General features: G+C 52.4%; 1 protein-coding gene across 6 annotated transcripts in view; it reads left to right on the top strand.

The window, feature by feature from the left end:
- TPO (thyroid peroxidase) overlaps positions 1-26,108 on the top strand; it is a 120,758-nt gene that overhangs the window by 59,453 nt on the left and 35,197 nt on the right. For 5 of the 6 annotated variants that reach the window (XM_055378694.2, XM_055378692.2, XM_055378693.2 and 2 more), the window contains exons 8-12: positions 6,428-6,686; positions 9,654-9,824; positions 15,870-16,107; positions 18,341-18,549; positions 18,937-19,107. In XM_055378694.2, the coding sequence (XP_055234669.2) occupies positions 6,428-6,686; positions 9,654-9,824; positions 15,870-16,107; positions 18,341-18,549; positions 18,937-19,107 (1,048 nt within the window). The remainder of the gene's footprint in view (positions 1-6,427; positions 6,687-9,653; positions 9,825-15,869; positions 16,108-18,340; positions 18,550-18,936; positions 19,108-26,108) is intronic. The other variant, XM_063696090.1, reaches the window with a different exon arrangement.

The raw sequence follows: 26,108 nt of genomic DNA, 5'->3' as shown, positions 1-26,108 counted from the left end.
TCTTCATTTTATGACTTTCTTAAGTATCACATGAGAGGGTCTTGAATGGAGACTCAAGTTGGCCTTTTATTAATTGTGTGATGGAGAAAAGCACTTATGCACCTAGAAATGCGGTCCCTGACTCTAGGGGTCTCACGGAGTTGTTAGGAAGAAGGATGGGCTGTTTTATACTGAGAGTCACCGTGTGTGTCTGTTGCACCAGGCCCTGTGGTGGCCTGGGCATCGTGTCTGCAGTCCTAGCCGGGAGCCTGCAGGGAAGTGCGCGTCAGTCCTGTTCTAAAGGAGGCACTGGAGCCTTGTCCGAGGAGGCACAGGGGCTGTGTGTGGCACCGGCTGCCCCCGGGCACCATGCGCCCCTGCCGCTTTCTGGCCTTCACTGCACTGGGGTCCAGGCCCCAAAGGTCAGAGCAGAGGGCCTGGGAAGCCCCCATACGCTGGGCGTTAACCCTTAGTTCCTGGGTGGCGAGGGGACCTGGAGCTTCCTGGAACAGGGGCTGGCAGCAGCAGGCCCGCACACTTCTCCGGCAAGCACGGCAGACAAGCTCACTGTCCTAACGCACATCCACACAGCAAACACGGCAGATGAGCTCACTGTCCTAACGTGCATCCACACAGCAAACACGGCAGACGAGCTCACTGTCCTAACGCACACATCCACACAGCAAACACGGCAGATGAGCTCACTGTCCTAACACACACATCCACACAGTAGCGCTTGGAGGGGAGCATCAGCCGGAGGGAGGAGGCTTATGTGAGTGAGAAGATCGAGTTAGAAATGAAAACAGGAACCTTGTCACCATGTGAAGTAAAAATCATCAGGCACCCACGTCGCTTTCAAGCAGCGACTCAGACACTTTCCTGCTTCCCCGTGCAAACGGGAATGTAAACCCAGGAGCTGCTGAGCGGTGGAATCCAGGTCCTCGTCTCCGTGAGCCTGGACTTCCGGCCACACGCGTGGGGAGGCAGGTCCCAGACGGCTGCCTTCTCCCCTCTGCTCAACCCCCTGAGGCCTTCGGCGCTCCTGTCTGCTTCCTCGCTTCTGTGCCCCTTCCCTGACTGCGACCTCTACGGGGAGATGTTCGTCCATTTAATTCTTTTTCCTCAGGACCCGCAATTTGCCAGGTTGCTTCATAAATATATGTAGAGTTTGTGAATGAAGTAGAATCTCAAAAATAATTGTGGAAGTCCTGCCCCTTCTGTCTCCTCAGGAGCAGGATTTGGTTTGAACCTTCTTTGAGTGAGAACCTCATCCAGCCCAGGGAGCTGTGAGAAGAGCAGCTGCCTCTGATCCCTGGAGCCCGTTCACAGAGCGGGAAACGCCCAATTGTCACGCACCCTGTTGTCTTTCTTCTCCAGGGAGTTCTGGGATTATTTAGAGGCGTGAATTATTACCAGGCCCAGTCATTGTAGATTAGAGACAGTTTAATTCCAAGTTACTGAGAATCCCACTGACCTAGAAATAATGACATTTGGTTGCTGCGGCTGTGGCTGCTGCTGCTCCTTCTCCTCCTCCTCCTCCTCCTCCTCTTCTTCTTCTTCTCCTTCTTCTTCTTTTTTTTTTGAGACAGAGTCTCACTCTGTCACCCAGGCTGGAGTATAGTGGTGAGACCTTGGCTCACTGCAACCACCACCTCCCGGGTTCAAGCGATTCTCCTGCCTCAGCCTCTCAAGTAGCTGAGACCACAGACATGTGCCACCACTCCCAGCTGATTTTTATACTTTTAATAGACATGGGGTTTTGCCAGGTTGGCTAGGATGGTCTTGAACTCCTTTCCTCAAGTGATCCGCCTGCCTCAGGCTCCCAAAGTGCTGGGATTACAGGCCTGAGCCACTGCGCCCAGCTGCCTTTTCTTATTATTAATGAAATAATAACAGCAGCAACCAATAGGAAAAGTGTTCTTCTCTGTTTCATATTTACCTTCCTCAATTCATTTTCTGTGTGTTCTGCTTTTTAAAAAACTGTGAACATTCTTTTCTTCTTGGTTTTACATTTCACTTTTGAATTTCCTTTTGTATTTTTTTCAGTTAATAGGTCCTCTTTGGTGCTTTTTGCAAAAACCTTTGATACATTAAAATAATAAGTTGTGTTTAACGTGTCGATAGAGCCACTGCTGCGACTTCTAGCCGTATTTGAAAGATCCACAGTGGCCTGGGCCTGGAAGCCTCATTTTTCTCTCCCTGGTTCTACCGACTCATAGTTTGGTAACTTTGTAATCTGAATCTCTCTTCTTCTGAAAAACATTAGATAATGAAAAGAGATGCCAGGGCAACTTTATGAAAGAGAAATAGCATCCCCCCCTCTATCACCCCTCAAACCCCCTACACACACACACACACACACACACACACACACACACACACACAAACACACACACACATGAGCCAGCCAGGGCCAGGCTAATGCACACATCAGCAAGAGACAGGAAAGGTCAACTCAGAGCCGGGAGTCACAGCTTTCTCCTGCATCTGTCCACACCACCTCCCTCCTCCTGCATCCGCCCATACCACCTCCCTCCTCCTGCATCCGCCCATACCACCTCCCTCCTCCTGCATCCGTCCACACCACCTTCCTCCTGCTGCATCCGTCCACACCACCTTCCTCCTGCTGCATCCGTCCACACCACCTTCCTCCTGCTGCATCCGTCCACACCACGTCCCTGCTGCTGCGTCCGTCCTCACCATACCCACTCTAATTTGTCAGGGCCCAACCACAGCTGCCCCCACTCTGAGGATCTTGGCTCCTCTAATTTCTTTTGTCGAAAGCTGAGAGCTATCCCCTCCCTCAGCCCTGGGCCACAGGACTTCTGCTGCGGGCATGTTTGGGAGGGATCTGCAGGGCCGCCCTCTGTGCTGGTTCCTGGGATCCGGCGTCTCTCGGGGGACTCGCACGTAGGAAGGGCTGATAAAGTTGCTCTTGCTTGCTTGAGATCCCACAGGACACCGGTTCCATAAGACCTGCTTCCCACCAGGAGGAACTGAAGCTCTTGCTCTTCAATCCCAGAAAACCCTCGCTGCTTTAGGTGTGTCATAAGACAAGAACTCACAATCAGTTGCTCACTTTGGTGATAACTTTTGTGTTCTACAGACAAGAAAAGAATGAGAAAGGAAACCCTTCCCAGCACAGGTGTGAGGGAGGCAGAGAGGAGGTAGCCATCCTCGGGGAGTCTGGGTGTGCCATTCAGGCAGCATGGAGTTTGGGTTCCACAGGGTGAAAAGATAAAGACATCCCAAATATCTGGCGTGGATGTTTTCTATGCCCCGGCCATCGGATAGCAGACCTATTTCTGGAGCACAGCCTTGATTTCCCCAGATATCCAGGGACCCACAGAAGCTTTGCTTTGGATGTGTGTGGAGGTAGAACCAGACCCCGGAGGGACTGCAGATCTCCCTGGACATCCCCATCCCGAGCAGGCAGATCCATGTCTCGGGGCAGGGGCTGCATCCCTGGGCCACTCGGCTGCTGACCTTTGCTGTAGCTGAGTACTTTTTCAGATTGGTTGCTCTTCCAGAGCAAAGGAGCAGATGGATAAAGCCATGCTTCCAAGGCTGGAAAGAAAGAGAAAGGGCCGTTTCTGCAGTGGATGCTGTTGCTGCCCCACCCAGGCCCCTTTATCTGCAGGGCCCCATCCCCCAGTGGCCTCCAATATTGGCTGACAAAGTCTCCTGGTTGTTCCTCTCCAGGGGTAGCTGTGGAGGCTGTTCCCTGCCCTGCAGGGACAGCCAGGCCCCTACCTCAAGGCTGGACCAAGCCCAGGTGCGCCATGCTGCAGGGCTTCCTGCGGAGGAGCACAAGCCAGGCCTGGCTGTGTCAAGTCCTTGGGGAGCTGGGTGCCTGCTCAGCCTCCTCCCTGGAGCACCCTCAGCAAGCATATGGGAGCCTCTTATTGGACTAATAGGGCATGTTTGAGAAAATGCTGAGTGATGTTCTGCGTAGAGCAGGGTGGGTGACTTTGAAAGCAGTCGAGAGTCAGAAAGTTCAGAGGAGCCTGTGCCAGGGGCTACGCGGCTGTTTCCCACCGTCGGTGACAAGGATCGCATCTCCAGGTCTCTTCATCCTGGTCTCTCTGTGTGCTGGGGTCCTGGCTTCCCGTCACCTTCATGCCCATCATTTTCCCAAGTGTGGACCTTTCAGTCATTCCCACTGGTGAGTTGTGAAGGCAAAGAAATGGAGAGTGGCCACAAGTCAGCATCTGGTGGCTTTGGCAGAGGCTTTGGGGAACCAGGAGGCTGGGGTGAGAACAGATGTGGAGGAGCAGCTTGAAGCAGCCTGGGAAGATGAGGCCTCTACACGGCACTGCCAGCAGAGGAAGAAGACATGGCCCACCTGGGAGGTGAGCAGGAGGGGCACCTGACAGCGACGATGCCCAGGTCTCACAGTATGGCGTCTGCCCAGGTCCAATAGTTCAGAGTAACCATTTCCCCCATGCAACCAGGTAAAGAAATACCAGAAGCATTTTCAGAAGAATTGCCATGAAAATTCCAGAGAGCTGTTTACAAGGTTCAAGTGTTTTCTTTTTCTCTTTTTGAGAAAGCATCTCCTCTATCACCCAGGCGGAAGTGCGGTGGCACAATCATAGCTCACTGCAGCCTCAACCTCCTGGGTTCAAGGAATCCTCCACCTCAGCCACCCAAGTAGCTGGGACTACAGGTGTACACCACCACACCTGGCTAATTTTTAATTTTTTAAAATTTTTTGTAGAAACAGAGTCTGACTATGTTGCCCAGGCTGGTCTTGATCTTGGGCTCAAGCAATCCTCCCACTTTGGCCTCCTAAAGGGCTGGGATTACAGGCGCGAGCCACCGCGCCTGACTCAAGATTCAAGTTTTAAGGCCCCATTGGTCAGAACAATGGGTGCTTCTGCCCAACCTCGACGGCTCCCAGGGGAGGCTGCAGTATCTGACCCAATCACTTACCAGGGACATTTCAGATCAGATGAGGAGGCAGTGGGGAAGAGGAGAGACACACTGTTCAGAGCTCTGGCAAGATCAGACACTGAGGAAGTGCAGTGTCTGTGAGGCTCGGATGAAGGGCGCAGGTTTGCTCTCTGTTAGCAGCTGGCCGGGCACAGGTGGAGCTGCTGAACCTGAGGCTCAGGCCTCAGTTCTCTGCCTGTGCTTGCTGCATCCCCTGGCTCACAAGTCAAACTTCAGGTAGGCAAGAAGGGGAAGAGGTGTCTTCCTTAAAATAGCTTGCGCTTGAATTTGAAATTGTCTCAGTCCCTGGGCTAAAAAGAGAGAGGCCTTTTCCTTTCTATTGTAGTGAGAAGAAACCAAAGAATGTTCCAGGGAACAGAAGGTGCTGCCTGAGTTCTGAATGTGGGAAGCACACGGACCTTCTCACGTGGTTAGGAGGAGCCCCTTGGACACCTGTGTGGTTGAGAAATGTTGCCACATAAATTGCACCTGAGGTAGAGAGGCTGTTTGCACGATGAAGTCGTGCAACTACTCTCTGGGACGCTGACCCATAGCACGGTGCTTCTCACCAATGGATGAACTAGCACAGGGACGGAAACCCCACTGGGAAACATTTGGATGCTGCCTTTTCCTCCTTGTCTGTCCAGGTCTCTGAGGTGGAGCGGGACAGCGAGGGCAGGTGCACCTTCAATGAAGGCCCAGGCCACACAAGACTCACGGCTCTCCCTGGTCTCCCTGAAGGGCCAAATTACGTGCTTAGGAAATGCATTCTGGCACGTGGAAGAAACATATTACAAGTGTGTAAATAATACTGGTTATTTTTAAACAATCCGCTTGCCTTCCTAAACTGGTAAGCTAAAAGAGAAGATTCATATTCTAGAATTATTCCTATTATACTTCATTTGGATGCAGTTTATTGACCAAAATATTCCCCTTAAATACCAAAACAACTTGACACTGATTTTTCTGTCTGAAAGAAACACTGTTAAACCTGAAAGTAGAATCTTGGTACATAATTCTCCTGGGACCATGTGTCAAATCGTAATTTCCAGGCCCTGTGATTGCAACTGTAATTTTCCATCGACAGAGCTCTCTGCCGTATAACATGCTTTGATTTAATCCTCACAAAGGCTCTGGGAATTAGGTATTATTGTTGCTTTGTAGAAAAAGGAACTGCTCCCCACTGTCAATCATCCAGCCAGGAGTCTAGCTGCCCAGCCTGGCCCGGTGGCCATTGTTGGCTCGACAGAGGCGCTGTCTCTTGCCACTGCCAGCCCCATCACCATCCTGGGAAGATGGCTCTCTAGTCAGCCCTATAAACGCACCTCCTGAATATCCATGAAAAAATCAGCAAGAAGACATTTCTGGGAAGTTCAGCTGAGGCCCTTATTGCAAGGCAAGAAGGGTCCAGCTCCCTGGGGCTGTCAAGGAAGATGCTCTTCCACACTGCCGCTCGAGGCGACCCTCCTCTGGTATCCTGGGCCTCACTGAGATGCTTTTCCTCTCTGCACAGATCATCACCCTGAGGGATTACGTCCCCAGGATCCTGGGACCCGAGGCCTTCCAGCAGTACGTGGGTCCCTATGAAGGCTATGACTCCACCGCCAACCCCACTGTGTCCAACGTGTTCTCCACAGCCGCCTTCCGCTTCGGCCACGCCACGATCCACCCGCTGGTGAGGAGGCTGGACGCCAGCTTCCAGGAGCACCCCGACCTGCCCGGGCTGTGGCTGCACCAGGCCTTCTTCAGCCCATGGACACTCCTCCGTGGAGGTGAGTGAGTGCGGTCCCTGCAGCTGGTCCCCATGAAGTCTCCCTTCTTTTTTTAATTTTTTTAAATTATATTTTAAGTTCTAGGGTACATGTGCACAACGTGCAGGTTTGTTATGTAGGGTATACATGTGCCATGTTGGTTTGCTGTACCCATTAACTCGTAATTTACATTAGGTATTTCTCCTAATGCTATCCTTCCCCCTGCCCCCCACCCCACGACAGACGGGATGTGATGATCCCCGCCCTGTGTCCATGTGTTCTCATTGTTCAATTCCCACCTATGAGTGAGAACATGCGGTGTTTGGTTTTCTGTCCTTGCGATAGTTTGCTCAGAATGATGGTTTCCAGCTGCATCCATGTCCCTGAAAAGGACATGAACTCATCGTTTTTTTATGGCTGCATAGTATTCCTTGGTGTATATGTGCCACATTTTCTTAATCCAGTCTAGCACTGATGGACATTTGGGTTGGTTCCAAGTCTTTGCTATTTTAAATAGTGCTGCAGTAAACATACGTGTGCATGTGTCTTTATAGTAGCATGATTTATAATCCCTTGGGTATATGCCAAGTAATTGGATCGCTGGGTCAAATGGCATTTCTAGTTCTAGATCCTTGAGGAATCATCACACTGTCTTCCACAATGGTTGAACTACTTTACAGTCCCACCAACAGTGTAAAAGCATTCCTTTTCTCCACATCCTCTCCAGCATCTATTGTTTTCCTGACTTTTTAATGATTGCCATTCCAACTGGTGTGAGATGGTATCTCATTGTGGTTTTGATTTGCATTTCTCTAATGACCAGTAATGATGAGCATTTCTTCATATGTCTGTTGGCTGCATAAATGTCTTCTTTTAAGAAGTGTCTGTTCCTATCCTTTGCCCACTTTTTGGTGGGGTTGTTTGTTTTTTCCTTGTAAATTGGTTTGCATTTTTTGTAGATTCTGGATATTAGCCCTTTGTCAGATGGATAGACTGCAAAAATTTTCTCCCATTCTGTAGGTTGGCTGTTCACTCTGATGGTAGTTTCTTTTGCTGTGCAGAAGATCTTTAGTTTAATTAGATCCCATTTGTCAATTTTGGCTTTTGTTGCCATTGCTTTTGGTGTTTTAGTCATGAAGTCCTTGCCCATGCCTATGTCCTGAATGGTATTGCCTAGGTTTTCCTCTAGGGTTTTTATGGTTTTAGGTCTAACATTTAAGTCTTTAATCCATCTTGAATCAATTTTTGCATAAGGATTTTCGCATCGATGTTCATCAGGTCTCACTTCTTTCTTATGACTCATTGCAGCCATGCAGACCTTCCGTATGGGCACACTTGCTGATCCTACACAAGGTTTTTAATATCTGTGGGGAAAATAAATGTGTTTAAAGCATTTTAAAAGGCTAAACTGGGCTCAGGCACGGTGGCTCACACCTGTAATCCCAGCACTTTGGGAGGCTGAGGCAGGCGGATCACTTGAGGTCGGGAGTTTGAGACCAGCCTGGCCAACATGGTGAAACCCCATCTCTACTAAAAATACAAAATAAACAAACAAAAAACATTAGCCGGGTGTGGTGGCAGGTGCCTGTAGTCAGCTACTCAGGAGGCTGTGGCGGGAGAATCGCTTGAACCCGGGAGGCAGAGGGTGCAGGTGAGCCGAGATCTCACCATTGCATTCCAGACTGTGCAACAGAGTGAAACTCCATTTGAAAATAAAGTAAAATAAAAATAAAAGGCTAAACTGTTCTATAGTTACGATCAGCACCATCATCTTTAGAATGTTAATGATGGGTTACCTTTGGAAGTTAATTATTTGGAAGAAAATGATCCTATTCCCCCAATTAGTTTTTTGGAAGGGTTATTTTTAAGCTTCCCCATTTTTTCTTTATATTCCTTTCCCAGTAGTCTATAAGTCTTTCTGGGAGCTTCTAACCTGTCTCAAAAGTTGACTGGCTCCAGGTGTAGTGGGGAGTGGGGAGGGCAGGGGTGCTGCAGTACGTCCGGCGATACCTGCTTAGATGAGAGCTGAGTCATGCACAGTGCACCAGAGGGGCAAGGGCCAGCCTGGCCCTCAGCAGGTGCCCGGCATTTGAAGACACCCAGGTCATCCCACACAGGACGATGCATGTCGTGATTTCTAAGTCTTCCTTTTGGGCATCCTAAGGCCAAACCGATCCTTTAAAGACTCTGGTGGCATGCAGTGGTGGGTTCACACGCCACTGAGATAGAGGGACCCTGACAGGCCGTGGGGCCTGCTTTCCATGCGGGGCCTTTGGAGATGACAGGAACAGTGGTCCCCAGGCACCCTGGCCACTCCCTCAGCTAAGCTGAGTCTTCCTTTCACTGTTCTGGATGTTAGAATTCAGCAAACACTTCTTTTTTTTTTGTAATATTTGTGTTGCTGAGAAATAAAACAAAAAGCTTTAAAAACTGGTGGGCTCCTTCTCCAGGCCCCTTTCTTTCTGAGGGTCCATCCCCCATGAGCCACATTGTCAGTGCCAGCCCAGTGGTTCACCCGCCAACAAGGGCAGTGTCCTGAGGACATTCAGGAAACTCTGGAATCACACAAGCTGAATTCATGAACTTACACGAAGGTTTGCTGAGGATAAGATTGAGCTATTGGGCTGGGCGCAGTGGCTCATGCCTGTAATCCCAGCACTGTGGGAGGCCGAGACAGGCGGATCACCAGGTCAGGAGATTGAGACCATCCCAGCTAACACGGTGAAACCCCATCTCTACTAAAAATGCAAAAAGAAATTAGCCAAGCATGGTAGCGGGCGCCTGTAGTCCCAATTACTCGGGAGGCTGAGGCAGGAGAATGGCGTGAACCCGGGAGGCAGAGCTTGCAGTGAGCTGAGATCGCCACTGCACTCCAGCCTGGGCAACAGAAAGAACGAGACTCCATCTCAAAAAAAAAAAATTGAGATATTGTTGTTTCTCTAGAACTGAGCCAAGAACTGTCCTTGCCTTGTGCATGGTATTTTCCAGGTGGTTTGGACCCACTAATACGAGGCCTTCTTGCAAGACCAGCCAAACTGCAGGTGCAGGATCAGCTGATGAACGAGGAGCTGACGGAAAGGCTCTTTGTGCTGTCCAATTCCAGCACCTTGGATCTGGCGTCCATCAACCTGCAGAGGGGCCGGGACCACGGGCTGCCAGGTCTGCCAGTTCCTTCCCTTGCACACCTCATGCAGCTGCTGCGGGATTTGCCGAGCTAGCAACCTGCTGCTAGAGAGACTGATTTAGAGGAAAACAATCACAAATCTAAGGCCTTCTAAGCAACGGCTCTTAAAGGGCTCCAGTTCATTCAGCTAAAGTGGCCACTTCCAGCTTTTCTTAGAGATAGAAATGGCACGAAGAGGGTGGTTCTGAACCTCCCAGGAATGTATGAGCTGGGACCTTGAGAAACAGCCGCTTCTAGTAGAGGGAGGAGGGAGTGCGCGGGCAGACAATGGCAGGTCTGTGTCTGGTATCCCGGGAAGCTCCTGGGATGGCTAGAGTGCCCCCCTCCCCTTCTCCTCCCCACCACAAGGTCCCAGGGCCTGCAAAAATCATTCCGTCACATCAGGACTGCTGTTAACTAACTGGTCCAATCTGGTCCCTGGCAGGAGTGGCTGCTCCTCTCAGGCCAGCAGCCCCCTGTGCTCCCCACACCCCACCTGGCTCCTGCCTTTCCCAGGCCCCACCCGGCAGCCTCCTCCCTGACCTGCCCAGTTTCCAACTCCTGACCTCAGGCCCACCTCAGCCTTCCCTCCTCTGGGCTCCTAGGTGGTTCGGTTGTCTGGTCAACCTGCAGCACCTGTCTAGGCCCGATCCCCTGACACCTCCTATTCTGTGTGCAGCTCTGTTCTCTCCACGTACCCTTGGAGCTTGGGAGGTGCCCTCCTGTTGTGTGTGGGTGACATGTGAGATGGACAGTGCTGGCAAGTCCTGCCCTGCCCCGTCCCTGGTCCTTCCTCTGTCCCCTGGCCCTTCCCCCATCCCTGTCTTCCTCACCAGTGGCATCTGGAAGGGCTGGGATCAGCAGCCACACAGGCTGTGAATATCTGGGGACTAAATGTGAGTTGGGAGGATGCAGAAGGGGCCCCTATGTGTGTCAGGATAACGCACACTGTCCCCCTCACTCCCTGCACCCAAACACAGCTGCTTCCTTGTTGCCAGAGCTCAGGGAGCACAGCCTACACATGCCTTCACATGCCCGGCACATACCCAGCACACACCTGCACATACCCAACACATGCCCAGCACATGCCCAGCACACATCCACACATGCCCAGCACACACCCACACATGCCCAGCACACACCTTGCCTCTGGCTGGGACCCCCTTTGCTGCTGGCCCTGCTCAGGCCCCACAGCTTGATCTCCTCATGTTCCCACTGCTGACTTCCCCAAGCTAACTGTGCCACAGAGTGGGGGACCCCCTCCCGGCTCTCACAACCCCCACCTTCCTCTGCTTCACTTTTCACCAACTGAAATATGGCCAAAGGCGAAAACCCATGTTCCCACTGGCCTGTGGGTCCCCCCATAGATCGTAAGCCCAGGAGGAAGGGCTGTGTTTCAGGGCTGTGATCACTAGCACCCAGAACCGTCGACTGGCACAGAACAGGCACTTAGGGAACCCTCACTGAATGAATAAACGAATGAATGAATGAATGAATGAATGAATGAATGAATGTTTGGGCAAATAAACGCTGACAAGGACAGAAGGGCCTAGCGGGAAGGGAACAGGAGTAAGACCAGCACACAGCCCGACTTGTGTTCAGAAGACCTGGGATTGGACCTGAGGAGTTCAATTTTGGATGAATCTCTTAATTAACCTGTGTGGTTCCCAGTTCCTCCCCTGAGCGCCCAGGACAGTAGAGTCAACCTCACGTTTGAGCGTTGGGGACGCAAACACGAGACTGCTTGGTGTGAGCACACAGGAGGAGTCGCGACAGAGCAGTGTAAGAGCTGCCACGTGGGTCCCACACAGGAGGAGTCGCGACAGAGCAGTGTAAGAGCCGCCACGAGGGTCCCACACAGGAGGAGTCACGAGACAGCAGTGTAAGAGCCGCCACGTGGGTCCCACACAGGAGGAGTCACGACACAGCAGTGTAAGAGCCGCCACGAGGGTCCCACACAGGAGGAGTCACGACACAGCAGTGTAAGAGCCGCCACGAGGGTCCCACACAGGAGGAGTCACGACACAATAGTGTAAGAGCCGCCACGTGGGTCCCACACAGGAGGAGTCAAGACACAGCAGTGTAAGAGCCGCCACGTGGGTCCCACACAGGAGGAGTCACGACACAGCAGTGTAAGAGCCGCCACGAGGGTCCCACACAGGAGGAGTCACGACACAGCAGTGTAAGAGCCGCCACGAGGGTCCCACACAGGAGGAGTCACGACACAGCAGTGTAAGAGCCGCCACGAGGGTCCCACACAGGAGGAGTCACGACACAGCAGTGTAAGAGCCGCCACGAGGGTCCCACCCAGGAGGAGTCACGACACAGCAGTGTAAGAGCCGCCACGAGGGTCCCACACAGGAGGAGTCACGACACAGCAGTGTAAGAGCCGCCACGTGGGTCCCACACAGGAGGAGTCACGACACAGCAGTGTAAGAGCCGCCACGTGGGTCCCACACAGGAGGAGTCACGACACAGCAGTGTAAGAGCTGCCACGAGGGTCCCACACAGGAGGAGTCACGACACAGCAGTGTAAGAGCTGCCACATGGGTCCCACACAGGAGGAGTCACGACACAGCAGTGTAAGAGCTGCCACACATGGGTCCCTGCGGCCTGCAGTTCGAAGCCCACTGCATGTGTTAGCACTCTATACCCCAGCCACCGTAGAAGGCCGGACTGCGATCACTTTCTAAAAGATGGATCGAGAGACTGAAGCACAGACAGTTTAGGCAACTTCCCCAGGTCTGAATTCCAGCAACTGGAGGCATCGATGCACCAGAAAGGCCACAAACCTGGCAGAGGCTTTGTTAGATCTGATCAGTTAGATCTGAGGATAAATCAGATAAAAGAGAAACGCTCATGTCTCAGCAAGCTGAGCTGTGATGATGATTTCCACTACGCCCTGAAATCTTTTGTTGTACTTTACGGGGAATATAAAATGTACAACCTTCCCCAAAACACTTTTTTGCTGCTGGGCACAGTGGCTCACGCCTGTAATCCCTGCACTTTGGGAGGCCGAGGCGGGCAGATCATGAGTTCAGGAGTTCAAGACCAGCCTGGGCAGATGGTGAAACCCTGTCTCTACTAAAAATATAAAAAATCAGCTGGGCGTGGTGGCAGACACCTGTAATCCCAGCTACTTGAGAGGCTGAGGCAGGAGAATTGCTTGAACCCAGGAGGCGGAAGTTGCAGTGAGCTGAGATCCTGCCTCTGCACTCCAGCCTGGGTGACAGAGCGAGACTCAGTCAAAAAAAACCCAAAAAAACACTTTTTTTGCATTCCCGTTTCTGCAGTGTCTCCCACAGGCAGGGACATCTGAAGTGATGTTGTTTCTTCCCAGCTCTGCGGCCTCTGAAGCTGTGATGAGCTTCAGCCTCCATGTCTTTACCTCCTGCCCAGGCTTTGCATATTTTCCCTCTAGAGTTGGAAAAAGATGCAAATGTGTTTCCTCTTAGAGCAATAAGAAAGGAAAATACCCTTCTAACTTCGTTGTTTTTTCTTTTTAAAATTAAGATTTCCATCTCTCACAGGTATTAGAAATGTTTTAATTATTTTGGACTACTGAAAACAGTTTGACAATGGTGTAAATTGACTATACAGAAACTTTCTCTCCTCATTTGAGGACTTTAATTTGCTCATTATTTTGGTTTCTCACTAGTCTGAAAATAACTGCATTCTTTTAGTAAATATTTAATGAAATAACTGCTGTGTCCCCCAAGCCCTGTGACAGGCAATGGGCGTCTGTTTTCTATATAAACCAAGTGTCTACAGGTTACCTATTCCTGGAGCTGAGAAATTTGTGGGGTGTTTGGGATGGTTTAGGCTACAGTAGATTGGGTGATAAAGATGAAATTTTGTTGGAGGTGCTGAGGTGGAGAGACACAGGTGCCTCTTGACGGGGCAAAGCACTTCCCGGTGGCTTTGATGAGAGGGCTGGGATGGCCCATCCAGAGACAGAAAACGAGAGTGGTTTCTGCAGATCACAGGGCGGCAGAGCCCACTGTGGACAGCAGGAGTCAGGCTGAGGCAGCGCAGCTTCTCATGGGGGCTCGGGGGAACTCTTGCCAGATGCAGAAGCACCAGGGCTACGGGGCCAGCCAAGGGGGGTGACTCTAGGAGCACAAGAGTCAGACACACACTTGTTCCTCCTGAGGGTGAACCAGGGAGCCACCTTTTAAGAAATGGACTCAATGGCACCTGACAGCAGTTTTCTAAAAGCTCAGGATTTTTTTTGTTTTTTGTTTTTTTGAGACAAAGTCTCACTTTTGTCACCCAGGCTGGAGAGCAATGGGGTGATCTTGGCTCACGGCAACCTCCATCTCCCAGGTTCAAGCAATTCTCCTGCCCCAGCCTCCTGAGTAGCTGGGATTACAGGCACCCGCCACCACGCCCAGCTAATTTTTGTATTTTTAGTAGAGATGGAGTTTCACCATGTTGGCCAGGCTGGTCTTAAACTCCTGACCTCAGGCAATCCGCCCGCCTCAGCCTCCAAAAGTGCTGGGATTACAGGCGTGAGCCACCGCACCTGGCCTCTAGAAGTGCAGATTTTGAATCTCACTCATGCCTTCCTCTTTCACTTTGTCCATTCTTCCAATCTGTCTTCTTCCAAGTTGTTCCCACCCCTTTGCTCCATGAGTCTGTTTATCACATGGGCATCCCCTTCCCAGACCAACTGGAGGGTGCCTGGCTATTTCTCCCAGTTCTGTTTGGTCTAAACATGAAACACCAAGAGGCCCAACCTTCTGTCCCATGAAAGCCTCACTGCCTCTGGGGGGAACCAGCCCAGTGCTCACATGTTGCTGTGCGTGTGCTTGTCCAGGACTTCTGCTGGGAGCCTGTGGTGGGCAGGGCGCTGAGAGTAGAACCAGACAGTCTTAGCTAAAGCACCACACAGGGCGGGTGGATGAGTAGAGACAGTAGCAGAGGCCCTGGGCGGCGCTCTGATCAGAACCCGTGGGAGTGAGGGTCGCCCATCCTTGAGGAGGGAGCACTTCTGGAGGAGGTGACAGCTGAACCAAGAGGAGTGGATGAGGGACGAAGGCAGATGTGAGGAGGGGGGCACAGGGAGGGGCACGAGTGTCAGGCAAAGGCGCAGCCACAGAGTCAGACCATGGATGGGGGCCTGGGCAGGGAGCAGCTCAGGCGTGGGTCAGTGAGCAGGAGGAGGAGTGAGAAGAGAGGCCAGGGATTCACCAGGGCTCCCAGGAAGAAAAGATCTCCAGTCTTCAATATGGAGATGAGTGGCCAGACAGATAAAGATATTTGTGTGTGTGGGTGTGAGTGTGTGTGTGGGGGGGGGTGGTGTGGGGGGGGGCGTGCTGGCTTCTGTGTGTGCTCCTGATGTCATTGTGGGAGGCAAACTCTGAAGAGGATGCAGAGCTGTCTCGGTTGCCCTGTAGAGGTGAGAACTAAGTGCAGGCTGGGCAATAACAGGAATGCACTTAGATGTCATGGACTCAGCATTCTTGCTGTCTCCAGCTCCTTTATGAACAAACCTGCAAAAAGAGCTCTGGTGTCCGAGCTGGAACATCCTAGTCTGGCAAACTGCCAGGCAGTGTCACAGGGTGGGACAGGACTCTGCCCGGCATCTGAGCTGGAATATCCTAGCCTGGCAAACTGCCGGGCAGTGTCACAGGGTGGGACAGGACTCTGCCCGGCATCCGAGCTGGAATATCCTAGCCTGGCAAACTGCCGGGCAGTGTCACAGGGTGGGACAGGACTCTGCCCGGTGTCTGAGCTGGAATATCCTAGCCTGGCAAACTGCCGGGCAGTGTCACAGGGTGGGACAGGACTCTGCCCGGCGTCTGAGCTGGAATATCCTAGCCTGGCAAACTGCCGGGCAGTGTCACAGGGTGGGACAGGACTCTGCCCGGCGTCTGAGCTGGAATATCCTAGCCTGGCAAACTGCCGGGCAGTGTCACAGGGTGGGACAGGACTCTGCCCTGCTGCGCTTCCAGTCTCGGGGACCATGGCATGAGTGAGATGGGCTGAACAAAAGTTCAGTACTGTGAGAGAAACCCTGCAGCCTCTCCCCTGTGCAGGTTACAATGAGTGGAGGGAGTTCTGCGGCCTGCCTCGCCTGGAGACCCCCGCTGACCTGAGCACAGCCATCGCCAGCAGGAGCGTGGCCGACAAGATCCTGGACTTGTACAAGCATCCTGACAACATCGATGTCTGGCTGGGAGGCTTAGCTGAAAACTTCCTCCCCAGGGCTCGGACAGGGCCCCTGTTTGCCTGTCTCATTGGGAAGCAGATGAAGGCTCTGCGGGATGGTGACTGGTACGTTCCTATCCAGAGCATCTTCCTTCACGTTCTGCACAGAGGCAGGTGGTCTGCGTTGGTTCTGAAGCCAGCCAGACCTGCATTCAAATCCCGGCTCCACCATTCAACTCTTACGTAAGCCTGGTCAGGTTGTTTCTCCCACCCACAGTTTCCTTAACCTAGAACAGTGTTTTTATAACAATGAAGCAACTACGAAGCACATAGCACCTAGAATGGGAGCTAGCGCTGATTTTTCCTAGATCCAACCACACGAGCAAGCAGGCACCTAACTAAAAAAATTGTGACACAATCGTGACAGCCCGGAGACTGCATCCCATCCCCCACGTCCCCTGACAATGCCCGGGAAAGCGCAGAGGTGGACAGTGACTCAGGTGCAGACACAGGCCATGCCCAGTGCTCATGGATGCCTCTGGGCTTGACAGGACTTCCCAGCCCCCCAGCCCCTGCCTACAGATAGCAGATGGTTGCCGGTAGCAGAAAGCAGAGGTCCCGCTTTGCCTGCCTCATGCATGTCTGCTCCCTCCTCAAGTTCAACCTAGAATTTGGAGGTTTGTACTGGAGGGAGTCAGAGGCAGATCCTGTTCCCGTCTGACTCTGAGTCCATGCCCCCCGTAGAAGCAGGTGCACAGGATACCAGTGTTAGGATTTTGGAACAACACAGACAAAAGCAATAGGAAAATGTTTTCTTTTGCTTTTAAAGACATTCCTACCTATCCAATTCTCTCTCTATTTTTGGTAGTCACTGTGCCGAGGTCAGATTTTTGTTGTAAAGGATCTGTGTTCTTCCCAGAGAGTGCACCTGCCACACGCCGGGGCTCCTGTCCTTTCCCCAGTGTGACTTTTATCTCTAATTTCTGAGATGCAGCATTTCAAAGAGCTACGAACACCTGGGGAGAAATCACCAGGAGAACTTGTCTCCCTTATAGCCGTGTCTTCAGCAAACGTGCGGTTTGGAATTCTCTGGGACATGAGAAGCCACTCGCTCAGAAGGGGGAAGATTTCACCAGCTTGCCCCATACGTGTGTCTCTCATGCGTGTTTTATGCCACTTGTGGCTGAAGCGCCATCTGAAATCAGTGCAGAGGCAGCTGGCAGGTTCCTAGGGTGGTGCCCCCAATTTCTCATCCTATGTATTTATGACCAGATATCTCCCCAATGCAAAAATGGGATCAATTAACTTACGTATAGTGGGACCTCTTTTTCATGTTCTAAGAGGAATTCATCCCTGTGATGGGAAGAAGAGCTTTACGTGGCAGGGGAGATGCACATGGGAGATGCATGCTTTACGGCATTCAGGCCGGGAGCTATTGGGGCTTTGGCAACTATTTTCATATTTTGAGAGGAAAGTGGGACTTCATTTCTTCACATTGCAATTTTCCTGATTAATCATGGCCTGGAGGAAGAAGCTGAAGGTAGAGAGACTGTGCAGGGCACGTTGACTTCAGAATAGGAGCACCCTCTAAAATGGCTGAATTTGCTGTCATCATTCTTGTTTTTAACACAGCAGTACACCCCAGATAACAGCAATGCAGCAAAATGATGCTCATAGTCAATAAGCAAAGTGGCTCTGAGCCCCTCTTCTGTCTGAGGCCGCTCGTTCAGACAGCCAGGTGCATGCTGTGCTGCCCCTCCACGTCTCCTTCGGGTCCTCAGCACCTGCACCTGAGTGGTCCCGGGTGCTGGGGGTCTGGGCAGACGCCACAGGGTCTCCTTCAGGTCCTCAGCGCCTGCACCTGAGTGGTCCCGGGTGCTGGGGGTCTGGGCAGACGCCACAGGGTCTCCTTCAGGTCCTCAGCGCCTGCACCTGAGTGGTCCCGGGTGCTGGGGGGTCTGGGCAGATGCCACAGGGTCTCCTTCAGGTCCTCAGCGCCTGCACCTGAGTGGTCCCGGGTGCTGGGGGTCTGGGCAGACGCCACAGGGTCTCCTTCAGGTCCTCAGAGCCTGCACCTGAGTGGTCCCGGGTGCTGGGGGTCTGGGCAGACGCCACAGGGTCTCCTTCAGGTCCTCAGCGCCTGCACCTGAGTGGTCCCGGGTGCTGGGGGTCTGGGCAGACGCCACAGGGTCTCCTTCAGGTCCTCAGCGCCTGCACCTGTGCGGCCCCGGGTGCTGGGGGTCTGGGCAGACGCCGCAGGAGAGGCTGGCAGCACACAGCTGTGGGTGGCTGGTCCTGAGTGCCTGCCCTGGGGGTTCTCCATGCACCATGACCTTACTCACTGTCTCCTTCTCTGGAGGTTTTGGTGGGAGAACAGGCGCATCTTCACGGATGCACAGAGGCGTGAGCTGGAGAAGCACTCCCTGTCTCGGGTCATCTGTGACAACACCGGCCTCACCAGGGTGCCCGTGGATGCCTTCCAAGTCGGCAAATTCCCCGAAGACTTTGAGTCTTGTGACAGCATCCCTGGCATGAACCTGGAGGCCTGGAGGGAAACCTTTCCTCAAGGTGACGTTCGGTCTCTTCTCACACCACTTTACAGCACGTGCATCTCATCAAACAAAGCTTATCTTCCCCAGGAGCTGATTTTAACTTTCCACTGTTTAGAAAATAGTGTCAACGCCCTGCCTTACACCCTCAGGGCAGCTCCTGGGGAGGGGCGGGGCCCTTCTCTAGTGAGAAAGGAACTGGAGGCCTAGAGAAAGGGAGCCAGCCCTGGCCGACCTGGGAAGAGGCCGTGTGTGCTGCATGGGTGCTCAGTGAGTGACCACAGCAGGGCTCCCCGGCCTTGGCGCCAGCCCCTCCAGGGCACAAGCGCACCCGTGACAGGGACGTCGGTGTCTGGTTTTCTTTTCTCATAGTTTGACTACATGTCAACCTGTCCACATTTCATAGACGACAAGTGTGGCTTCCCAGAGAGCGTGGAGAATGGGGACTTTGTACACTGTGAGGAGTCTGGGAGGCGCGTGCTGGTGTATTCCTGCCGGCACGGGTATGAGCTCCAAGGCCGGGAGCAGCTCACTTGCACCCAGGAAGGATGGGATTTCCAGCCTCCCCTCTGCAAAGGTCAGTCCTTTCTTCAATGACAATTACAAAACATCTGAATGTTTCTGATATAAGTTAACAATGCAATGTCATTGAAAATTTCTTCGCCAAAAGGTGCTTCTGAAACTGTTATCTTCCCAGGAGCAATTTGGGGATAGAAAGCAAGGGCTCTCCCCTTGGCTGGCCATGTTCCCAGCTGGCCTCTTTCTAGGTAGTGAGGCCTCAGGACAGGTACGTGGAATCGTGACCAATGGGGTCACCGGTGAGGGAAGAGAGAGGGGAGTCCGTGAGTTCCAGGCAAAGTTGTGGTGAACTCGCAGGGGCGCTTTCTCAAAGGGAACACAGCAGCAAACGTCTCCACTCCAGGAACCCATAGAGTAAGGCTCGCCTCCACCTCCACCTCCTACAGGTGGCTGATTCCCAAGCCCGTGCCTGGTCCTCCTCCAGCCACTGGGTTCCACTCCCAGCCTCCCGCATGTTTAGGTGTGGACAGGTGTGGCCTCCCGGCAGTAATTTGAGAGCAGGATGGGGAGGCACCTTTCAGGCCGCAAGGCAAGACAGCCGTGGGCCACCTCCACCTGCTCCTCCCATGTGCTGGCTTGAGCGGGTGTCAGCCCAGGGCACCTGGGAGCAGGTGTGCTGGACAACAGAGCCTCCCTGGGGAAGAGCCGTGTACTGGGGTCCCTCTGCGGGGAACAGCAGAATGAGAGTCCCCATCTGACTGTTCTGAGACAGAGCCCTCTGGGTACGACTCCTGAGGCTGGGGCTTCCTGTCAGAGCAGCTTGCATCCCCCAGCTACTTCAGAACTGCCCTGCAACAAAACCTGGACCGCTGGTTCTGGTCTCATGGGACAGTGGCGTCAGGGCAGGCAGGAGCAGGAATGGCTGCTGTTCTGGGAGGAAGGCTGCTCAGATGACACTCACCAGCAATCTTTAGAAGGCCAACCAGCTGCCTTCAGGGACTGCATTTTAGGAGAGGAAAGTTGGCATCGGACTCACAGTCTCCTGTGAGCTACATGCTATAAGCTGCACTTACCTAGACCGCAGAAGAAAGAGATGGTCTCTTGCAAGAATCTGGCTGGTTTGCAAGCAGAAATACAAGCAAAGTCCACAGTTTTCAGTTTTCTCAGAGTTTTCAGAAGATGAAAGAGTCCTGGAGCCAGTGCTTTGGGAGACCCAGGTGAGAGAATCCTTTGAGGCCAGGAGTTCAAGACCAGCCTGAGAAAAATAGTGAAACCCCATCTACCAAAAAAAAAAAAAAAAAAAACGGCCGGGAGGGGGATGGTGTGATAAGTTGCACAAGGTCAACGTGCTCAACGCCAGTGAACTGTTCATTTAAAAATGGCGGAGGTGGTAAATTTTACATTATGTATAATTCAGCACAATACCAAAATTTCCATTTCAATTTTGAAAGTCCAAAATGTTTCTCCTTGAAGGGTTGCAGTGGTCAACTGCTTCCAGACCCTCAGTCATAAAGGGAGAGGCTGAGACCCTGTGTGCACCAGAGACCCACCAGGACTCAGTGCTGTGGCAGGGGTCAGGTAGGGGTGCGGCTCCCGCCAAGTCTGTGGTCTCAGGTGCCCTCCCGGGAGCCACCTTCCCGTTAGAAGAGGAGAGAAGGGATGAGGAGAGGAAGAAACAAAGCTGGCCTGGGGAACGGTGCCTCGGAAATAACTTTCAAACTCACTAACGGCACAAGGAGCTGCCTGGGCATGGATAGGGCAGAGGCCTGCTACATAGGTGAGGGGGGGTGTCATTGCTGGAAACCAGCAGCCTGGGCTGGAAACCCTCTGTTTAAACTGTTAATTGCACAATGCCAGATTTGCAGACGTGCTCCCCTGCTGCATTTTGGGATTGGTCATGAATGACAGTGTACAAGGAGATCACCCAGAGATTAGACAGTGCCCCAGAGAACAGCAGACCAGGATGTTTCTCCCAGAGAACTTTCCAGAAGCCTCGGTGATAGAAACACAACTACTCTGTCGGGTGATGACATCTGTGTAAACTCGTGGTTGCTGTTAACACTATTGCATGACTGCTGGCCATAGGCTCTGCCGCTGACCCTTCAGTGACAAAAGGGTCACGAATTGCAAGGTTTTTCTGTTCCCTTGGCTTAGAGACTGCACAAACTTGAAACGGCCACTTCACCCACGATTCCTGGTTTTCTGTGTTGGCATTACAGTTAAGGAATTGATGGCAGGTGCTTCAGGGCGTAGCATGTTGCGTGTTCTATGTTAACAAGCCTTCCTATGGTGCAGTTCACTGTACACCTGCGTCTTTCCTTGCCCAAATACCCAGACGTTTCACGTGTCCATTTTAGCTTCATTTTAAGTATGAATGACCCCAAAGTGCTACTCACAGGCATCTTCAAGGTGCAAATAAAAGATGGGTGAGACCTCAGAGTGGATCAGAAAGGGAGACTGCTGGAGTCCTACAACCTGCCTGTGTGGAGCTGCCCCCTGTGTGCATGCCCTCTGACCTTCCGCCTGGGACGTTGCTCATCTGTCTCCTAAGTGAGGAATGCTCCTGCAGCCTCCTGTAGACCATCCTATGCCATCAAAATCACTCTTCTGTTCTTGAAATTTTTTCATTTATCTTCCTTGATTTTTAGTCCAACAATTAACAACTGTCTGAAGTTAAGATCCATTGTAAGAAGGACTATTTCTGAACCAGTCTGGGTGCTCCCCAGGGTGCAGGGGCGTGTCTCAGCATCGTCCGTGCACAGCAGCCAGTGCTCCTGGTGGGCTCCCTGGCTGCAGCAACAACATCACCAAGGAGCTTATTACACCTGCGGCGTCTGGGGCCACCACGATCCCTGCGTCAGAATCCACACTCTTCACAAGACCCCAGTAGACTGTGTATATGAAGGTCTGAGACACCCATTGGCCAACCCTAACTCATCCTGTCTTCTCTCTCTAGTTCACTAACTTGGGCCCAACTTCATGTTCTCCTGCCACAGACATCTCCGTAGCCATTTAATCTGTCTCTCAAATTGCTGAGCCTCTGTGTGCCTCCACGGTTTCAAATGTGAAATGAGGACAGGAATAAGGCATTGATTTAAATTAGTTATAAATGCACAGTACAAACAGCGGGGTGCAGGCCTGTTGATATTAACACTGTGAGTGCTCAGGAGCCGTGTTCCGAATGCTGGGACGGCCGCACCCAGAACAATTACACTACACAGTTAGCAGGGCGTCTGTTGACTTGGAAGAGTGTTGGTGACATGTCACTCAATAAGCATGTAAGCTACACAGCAATGTGTGCATTGGGAATCTGTTCGGGTTTTTTTTAAAGCAGTGGGCCACAGGCACACACATCACTTTGATGAGTGTCCTCCCGAATGTGAGGGGAGCACTAGGCTCTGCTCCAGAACCTGTTAATACTGGAGACCTCGGCAGCCTGAGATGGGGACAGGGAGGAGAGATTGCTAACCTTCATCGATACAACTCTTTTTTTTGTTTGTTTTATCATATCTGTAATTAAAATATATCTTAGAGATAAATGACAAAACTCTGGTTTTGTCTGGTACAAATGCGTGTGCACAGATATTTTTACCACAGCTGTTCCCTGCACTAGAAGTTTCAAAATTGAGAATCACAAGGGAAAAAACTCAAGTATAACAGACAGGAAACTTTATGGTAAATTGATAAGAATATAAGCACTCAAGGAGATCCTCAGTGAAACCTCATCAACACATCTGCGGCTACAGAAAGGAAGGCTATGGGCTTAACTGAATATTTGATACAGAAAAACAAATAGTATTCGCTGCTCTCTTCTCTATTCAAATTCTACTTATTCACTCAAACTCATTCACATAAAAACTTGATATTAAGACCGGGCGTGGTGGCTTATGCCTGTAATCCCAGCACTTTGGGAGGCCGAGGCAGGTGGATCATGAAGTCAGGAGTTCAACACCAGCCTAGCCAAGATGGTGAAACCCCATCTCTACTAAAAATACAAAGAAGAAAAATTAGCTGGGCATGGTGGTAGGCACCTGTAATCCCAGCTACCCAGGAGGCTGAGGCAAGAGAATTGCTTGAACCCGGGAGGTGGAGGTCTCAGTGAGCCGAGATTGCACCACTGCACTCCAGCCTGGGCAACAGAGTGAGACTCCGTCACAAAAAAAAAAAAAACTGGCAAATGCATTGCAGTGAGTCTCCTCTGAGTGCCTGGATGCTGCATATTTCAAATAGATAAAAAACTGCGAATCAGTGGCTTTTTCCATGAGTTATTGTCAGGAGGTTATGCAGTAAACGAATATACATAAATGCTTTGTGCATATTATGGAAAATACAGTTCACAACCAGTACTAATTTACTTAGAGAAATGGAAACATCTGTGCACTGACTGCACGTGGAGACTGTGGATGCCACAGCCATCTGCGCACTCACTGCGTGTGGAGACGTGTGGACACCACAGCCGCTCTTCTTGAAACTCAAGGCGAAGCAGTCGGAGAGCAGAGCCTCGGCCTCCGTGCAGGTTGCCCTGGTATCTGGGGACACTGCAGCTGAGGCTGGTTTCCTCCTCTGTCAGGAGCGCTGCTCTTCAGACAAGGCCGATTTGTCCCCCTCCTTCCTGTCCATCCTGGGAAGGAGACCTACACAGCGCTGACCCCTGACTCGGCCTTCCGCTTAGAAGAAACTCACCGTGGGTGGAGCATTGTGGGCCAAACTGTGCCCCCGAAAAGCTATGCTCAAGTTCTAGCCCCATGTACCTCTGCATGCAGCCTGATGAAGAAGCAAGGCCTTTGCAGGTGCCGTCGAGTTAAAGTGAGGCTGTCGGGTGCATCCTGCTCCAATGCACAATGTCCTCGTAGGAAGCGGAGACAAGACACACAGAGACGGGACCCTGTGAAGACCCAGGATGGAAATAAAGCATCTGCCAGGCATGGGCCCCCCAGGACCCACCAGGAGCCAGGGCATGCAGGAAGGACGCCCCCCACCCCCGAGAGCCTGCTGAAGGAGCACCACCCGGCCGACACCCTGATTTCAGACCTGTGACCTCTAGAACTCTTGGAGGATGCATTTCTGTTGCTTGGAGCCATCCACTTTGTGATGATTTTTCCCAGCAGCCACAGGGAACTCATACCTAGGATGAGTCTGAACTGCAGGGGTGGGGTGAGGAGAGGGGGCAGAAGCTGCTCCAAGGGAACTCCCCGAGAGGGATGCAGGGATGTGTTGGCGGCTGCCGTTCCCATTCTAAGGACCCCATCGCACATCCCAGGGGATGGAGAGAAAATGGGCTTGCAGCGTTCATGGGTGATGACTTTGATTTTTCACGCGATCGTGATGGAAACACTCCCCTACCCCAGGGGTGGCTGCAGACGCCTTCACACAGCTCTGGTGCTCCACAGCTCTGCATAACGGGATGCAGGAGGGGCTGGTTCCAGGGGCAGCTTTAGCCAAGAAAGACCTCCTAGGTTTAACAGTCTTGACATGGTTACCTGTACATAAAACACTTTAATAGCTGCTGCAAGATAGAGACAATTAACAGCGGATAGTCAATAGCTCCAATCCCTTGAAATTTCTTGACCCTTTTCTTATACTTTTTATTTTTTTTGAGACAGACTCTCTGTCACCCACGCTGGAGTGCAGTGGTGCAATCTCTGCTCACTGCAACCTCCGCTTCCTGGGCTCAAGTGATTCTCCTGCCTCAGCCTCCTGAGAGGCTGGGATTACAGGCACCCACCACTGCACCCAGCTCATTTTTGTATTTTTAATGGAGATGGGATTTCACCATGTTGGCCAGGCTGGGCTCAAACTCCTGACCTCAGGTGATCTACCCACCTCAGCCTCCCAAAGTGCTGGGATTACAGGCATGAGCCACCGGACCCGACTTCTTATACTTTTATAGAATGGTTGTCATTTTCAATAATGGCATTATTAAAGACCGTACTGTTTAGAAAGCCTGAGATATCCCCGACACCCTGCTAGTTGTCATAAGCATCGTCTTTGATTCCACGCCCATTTTTCACAGCTGACATAATGATACCCATTCTGTAACTGAGAATACCAGCATGGGCCAAGCCTCCCCCCGGGTTAGGAGTGGGCAGTCCCATTCAATGCAGCCCCTCACCCTGGGGAGCAGGTGGCCAGCAGACCACCCCAGCTGGCCTTCGAGGCCTCACGGGTCTCCGGCACTGGGTCACCTGAGCACTGCCCAGGTTCACACATTCTCATCGTCCTGGGGTGGCCGAGTCGGGGGCCAAGACCCTGTGGCCTATGTGGACCCCGGCTCCTCCACTCAGCGGTGAGACTGGGGAGAGTCCCTCCACCTCTCCCAGTGCCTTCGCTCTGTCTAGGGGTGTCGTCAGCACCAGGGCCCCAGGAGTGCAGGAAGGTTGCTGCCTCCAGCCTGGCCCTCGGCGGAGGCTGCACCCAGGCCAGCTCTGTTCCCTCCAGACAGAGCAGCTCCTGGAAGAGCTCGTGTCCCCCACACTGACAGCACCTGCTCCATTTAGAGAACGCGCACTGGGCATGTAGAGAAGACCTGTGACACGCTATGGCTTCTTTTCTAAAACTGGCCAGAAAAGGAACATTATTTGAACAAAATGTACAGCAGGTTATCTGGAAACATACGCCTAGGGGATGAGATACTAGGTTGTAGGATTCTTGTGCAGGGGGAGCAGGAGGGGACCCCACATCCGCAGTGGCAGGTGGCCCCAGTCCTCGCTCTCAGAGGACCTGCCGGCCAGCTGGGAGCATCTGGGCCAGCTGGGAGCATCTGCCTGGGAGAAGCAGACCCTGCCCCACCCTCACCCTGGCCCCTTCCTGCCCCCGTGTCCTGCACTTGGCCAAATTCCACATTCCCCTATCCCAGGCAGACCCTGATTTCCTCTAGGAAGGCTCCTGTGACTCGGGCCTGAGTGAGCCCCAGTGTGTGGACTCCCTGCAGGCTCAGAGCCCACGGCCAGCGCACATCTGTCTGCTCCTCATCACCTTTTCGGATGTGCCGGGAGCAGGGGGCGGCCACACAACAGCAGAGGTGGTGCCCGGTTCCCCCTAGACCAGGTGGGATGGCAG

Source organism: Gorilla gorilla, chromosome 12 (genome assembly GCF_029281585.2).
Source record: "Gorilla gorilla gorilla isolate KB3781 chromosome 12, NHGRI_mGorGor1-v2.1_pri, whole genome shotgun sequence".
In the NCBI taxonomy this organism is placed as follows: Eukaryota; Metazoa; Chordata; class Mammalia; order Primates; family Hominidae; genus Gorilla; species Gorilla gorilla.
This window is presented reverse-complemented; position numbering and strand designations above follow the sequence as displayed.